The sequence below is a fragment of the Limulus polyphemus genome, unplaced genomic scaffold, assembly GCF_000517525.1.
Source record: "Limulus polyphemus unplaced genomic scaffold, Limulus_polyphemus-2.1.2 Scaffold3290, whole genome shotgun sequence".
Taxonomy (NCBI): Eukaryota; Metazoa; Arthropoda; class Merostomata; order Xiphosura; family Limulidae; genus Limulus; species Limulus polyphemus.
This window is the reverse complement of record NW_013668900.1, coordinates 126,995-132,306: the sequence shown is the minus strand read 5'-3', so window position 1 is coordinate 132,306 and position 5,312 is coordinate 126,995. Positions and strand designations below refer to the sequence as shown.

The following is a 5,312-nucleotide window of genomic DNA, read 5'->3' as shown; positions in this document are numbered from 1 at the left end:
CAAAATTGAAGGCCATAAAAATTATGGTCTGTTTGAGCAGTAATGATTTTCTAGAGAGTATTTTACTTTTGATTTTGTACATTTTCGAGTGATAGATAAATTAGGGATGATAACATGCTAAGACAAAATGTGACCCGTGGGTCACATTAGTGGAAATTCGGGATTTTTTTATATATTTCCTTGTAGAATTAAGAAGTTAAAACTTGTATACTATTAACATATGGGTTATTAGCTAAGATTTTATGCTATTTTAATTGGTATAACTTAAACAAAAAGTAGTTCAATAAAATTTTGAATGTAAGACACTAAAACCTTGTGTCATGTGCAATAAAGTGTACCCAATTCAAAATTCATCAAAATTGAATAACAGTATCATATTTTATACAAAAATATATAACAGTTTGTACAAAACGTTCTATCAATAACAGTAACACCTGAAGTACTAATAAAATTTATACTGCAGCATAAAAATGTATAAAATAAGCCATTAAAAGAATTTCAAATGACTGCATATTACTGAACAAAGTACTAAGAAATTCATCATTTACAGTCATCTAAGCATATTTCAACTTTTTTTCACTTCAATAACAAATACAGTGCTTTGACCAAAACTAAAAACTCCTCTAGTGTATAACCAAAAACCAAATAATATTTATTAAACATATTTTTTCAACTTGCTCAAAAGACAACAAGTTGACTGAACCTGATTGGTTGCCGAACATACATCATACAACATATGAATTTACTTATTGATTAAGTGTACATATATTTTTTACATTGGTTGAATGTTGATTTATATACTAAACTTTTTTTAACCATTAAAACTTGTGTACTTGAGAATGGTCACACCAGTGTTTGAAATGTCATGCCTGTTTTAAAATTATATCTTAATTACTGTAAAAGTTAGTAACTTGTAAAATGAAAAAAAAAGTGTGGTAATGTAACTAACTGAGCTGTATACACTATACTGTGTTACCACAGAAAGTCATACACGCTCAGTTGAACTCCATACAAATGTATGTGCAGCTTGTCTACAATAGAAAGTTTAGTAACCAAAACAGCATTATTAGCTAATTGGAAAAGCAAACTTTTCCTGTTGTTTTCAACCCCTTTTGGTGGATTGTACCAACGTTTCTCTTGTACAAAGTACAATCTTTTTTTAAACAAAAAAATGGATAAAAGATATTTTTCAAATTTGTAGTTAGGGAATTTACTGATGATTTCGGTCGAGGATCAGAGTCAACATTATGTGTGTAGTGTGGGCATCAATAAGTGTACATTACACACCAATTTCTATTTTAAATAAATAGTCAGACAACACGGGGTTTAACCCTCTCTCCCCCAGTAAATTAGATCCTGGAAAGTCCCGGAAGTTTTGCACCTTTATCTTGTGTGAACAATATGGAAGATATTTGCAAGGTTTTTTTAGGCATATTACACAAATTCATGAATTGTTATTAATATATCTTTGTACCTTTTATTACAAAGCTGTGTTTTTTATCTCTGTTTTGTAGCTCTCATTTTTAGTTTTTTTTTCTCATGAAGTTTAATAATTTACTTAATCAGGATCAAGATCACATAGTGTTTCAGAAACATAGTTTATTTGTTCAGTTTTGATTCTAGAATTTTTCTCTATTAAAATGTTAACAAAACTGAAAATTGTACATATAGTTGTTACTTTATCTTACTGGAGTAGTTCTAGCAAAATGGGTTATCTGATTGAATGTAAGGGTGGTCAAAACACTTGTAATTGTGTATGAAATAAGGAAAATAGACTGGTTGGCCTAACACAGTAGTCTTCAACTGTCTGTTTTAATACATAAATATACATATATACTATCAGATGGCCAGCAATCAGAATTTCAGCACCATATTGATTTTAGAACTAGTTTCTTAAAGTTGTGACCTTATGCATATACTTTTCTCATAGTTATTGTTTGAACAAAATTTAAATCCTGTCCAATGTATCACCTCGTTATATTCACAAGTAATATGTTTTCTTATACACAAAAGGTTGTCCTGTTAAATCTATTGTTTCAGATATAGGTACTTATAATCATGAACTGGCTGATTTTTTGGTTAAGTATTTGAAAACAGTACACTAAACAAATATTTAAAGAGATAGATTTGTTTCCTGTAATTAAATACAAGATTTAAGGTTTGAGAAGTGTGTGTATTGTGCAAGATTTGATCAAGAATCTATATTAATATTCCTTTTGAACATGCTTTACAATTGGCTGATGATCAAGTTTATAAAATGAAATAATACTACCAAAGTATTTGTTTCAGCAGTTGTTGAAGTTTGTTCCTAAGGTATCACAGTTTCTTTAAACAGCACCATTTATACCAAATTGGTGGTGTAATGATAGGTTGGAAATTAGCACCATCACTTGCCAACTTATTTCTGTGTTAACATGAAAAATAAAGGCTGAAGGATTGTCGTCAAATTTTAAACCTCACTACTATCACAGGTACATTGTTTGTGGTTTTTTATGATTCTGAACATGCAAGTCAGTTCTTGGAGTAACTTAATAGTAGGGGTGCATATCTCATCATAGTAATCGATATGATACATATCTAGATATTGGTGCCGCAATATGATACTTATCTAGATACAGAAGTTTGACAGTCTTGTCTGTAATTTATTATCTATATTACTAACATGTACTTCACACTTTACAGTGCTTTTTCATATTCTCAGGTTTAATCAACTAAATGGCAGTTGGCAAGAGAAGTAAAACAGAATTTTTTTTATTATCTGTTTATTTTCTTATTGTTAATTTGTCATGTTACTTTGCATGTAATGTTTTTGATAAAAGAAATGAAGACAACATGTAGTGCTCAATATTCATCTTCCTTTATTCAATCATTAATTTTTAGCAAAAATACTTCATTAGAAATTCTGATTATTTCTATACAAAAGGCTTATAATGTTTACTGAAAGCGTGCCAAGTTTCATGAAAATACATAAATCGTATTGTATCCGACAATGTATCGATACAATCATATCCCGGCTTCATGATACGATATGAGTATTGTATCACTATCGCCACACCTTTACTCAGTAGTAAACACGATAGTATAAAATTTCCTGTAAAACATCAAAAAGATCATCATCTTGCCTTTTTGGATGCATTAGTACATAATAATGAAGGCAAATATGAATGTGAAGTGTATCATAAAAATACATTTACTGGTTTATATTGGAAATTTTCCAGTTTTATCCCATCTTATTCATCATGCTTTCAAGATCACCAAAATGTTTTAAATACTTATGTTGTTCAATATCTGTATTATATTTACATGTATGAAAATACGTGTAAAAAAGACTGATCACAAAATTAGTTTCATTAAGTTGTGGCCTTAATCTACTGATTAAGAGATTGGTGTTTCTTATGTGCAGACTTTTCTTGTCATTACTTTTTTTTTGAAAGCATTTTAAGTGCTTTTTAATTTATCACAAAATAACATGCATGCTCCCTCATGTTAAAACTTTTTTCCAACCCCCATGTTTGCTAACATGTTTTAAGCCATCTGTTGGTAGATACAATATACCTAAAATTCCATGTAGAATATTTAAATTAATAAACAACATTAGCTGTTATCAGTAACAATATTTTATCTTTAAACCTGTAGAAATTTTGTAATCTACTTTCAGGTTTAAAAATAACTCATAAATCTATTTGTGGGCAAACTCTTATGCAAAAGCTTGCATAGTTGTATTTTTACTAACAATGCATGTTTGCCAGCATAGTTGTATTTTTACTAACAATGCATGTTTGCCAGCATATGGTAATATCATCAACACAAGCTTTGGAACATAATAACTCAGTTATTTAAATGCATTAACTTTCTTTAAGTAATTATGTTGGCTGTTTTTTTTAAATTCTTTATAATTCTCAAGTTCGTTATGTAAATACTGATACATGCAAAAACATTGGTAACATTTCTCTTTGATAGTCAGTAGTTTTATTTATTTTGAAATGGTAAGCTGTCATCATGCAATAACTGCTTATAACTTAGAATGTTCAAGATATTTTGAGATGATCTATAAAATCTAGCAAGTATTTATCTTTCAGTAGTACCATCAATCATTTCTCCACAAAAGACATTTATTTGATATTTCATGTAACAAATAAGCATATTTTAAGATAACAGAAAATGAAATGGACTTGTTTTCTTTTCTGCCATTCTGAAAACGTTTTTTAGTTTGTTGAACTAACAAAAATGGTTTTAAAATAGAAATAGTACAGTTCTAACCTGTCACTATATCTTCAGTAAAGTGGTTTTTCATCATAATATCAAAGAAAGAAGCTTGTTATTCTTGTTGGGAAACTCAGGTTTATAAATTCCATCTGTTTGTAACAGAAGTATATAATTATGCTTTGTTGCTTGAATAACATAGTATGCAGTTGTAGTACAAATAATAAAGATCATTAAATGGTTGAAGGGTGATGTTAAGTACTGTTGAAGATTCATGTAAGTGCATTGAAACTTCATCCCTTACTCATGTTTCTTACACATTATCCATAAAGTACTTCTCATCAATTTATACATGGTATTAACAGTAGTTACACTGTTTTCTGTTCTAATGTTATGAATGTTCCCACAAAACTGTATTATAAGTATTTTTATTTTAATGTTATGACTTACTGTACTATTGTAACAAGTTACTGTCTTTTATATTATTGAAGCATAAAAGGTTGTATTTTTTTGCATTTTTCAAAGTTATTTATTTATGAATTTTCACTTTTCAAAGGGAAAAGAAAGTTACTCTTGTGTAAACACCTGTCTATTTACAGCACTTTAAATGATTTTTCAAAATAGTTTTTAGGAAACAAGATTTGAGTGATATTTTTTTCTTAAATTTCTACTTTCAGTAGTTCAAGTTCAATGGGTATTATGTTTGGTGTTTCACGTAATTCAAGGGGTTTTCCATCTACAAGTCTGATGAATAACACAATGAGTTCGGCATTTTCTTCTAATCCTGGTAGGTGGTTTATATCTAATTTACAAATAAGAATACTGGTGATAAAGTGTAAAGTTTTCTGTTTGATGTAGGAAACAATTCTATGAAACATGACACAGATACAGCTAAGGCCCAGTATGTACTATTACCGTACATTGACTCAGACAATATGTGTTTTGGGCTCATTTCTTTGGAAGTATATGTATCAATTATGCCTTTCAAGTTTGAATATATTCAGAAGAATTATATACCTTTTGAATACAGTCAAATCTGATATTTATCTATCTATATATATATATATATATATATATATATATATATATTTGTGTGTGTCGTGTGTGTG

At 28.8% G+C, this 5,312-nt stretch overlaps 1 protein-coding gene across 2 annotated transcripts in view; it reads left to right on the top strand.

Moving 5' to 3' along the window:
* Positions 1–4,874: 4,874 nt before the first annotated feature.
* The window catches only part of LOC106469084 (CCR4-NOT transcription complex subunit 2-like), a 40,779-nt gene continuing 40,341 nt past the window's right edge, over positions 4,875–5,312 (top strand). For both annotated transcript variants that reach the window (XM_022397494.1, XM_013929540.2), the window contains exon 1: positions 4,875–4,990. In XM_022397494.1, the coding sequence (XP_022253202.1) occupies positions 4,894–4,990 (97 nt within the window). In that variant the 5' untranslated portion in view covers positions 4,875–4,893. The remainder of the gene's footprint in view (positions 4,991–5,312) is intronic.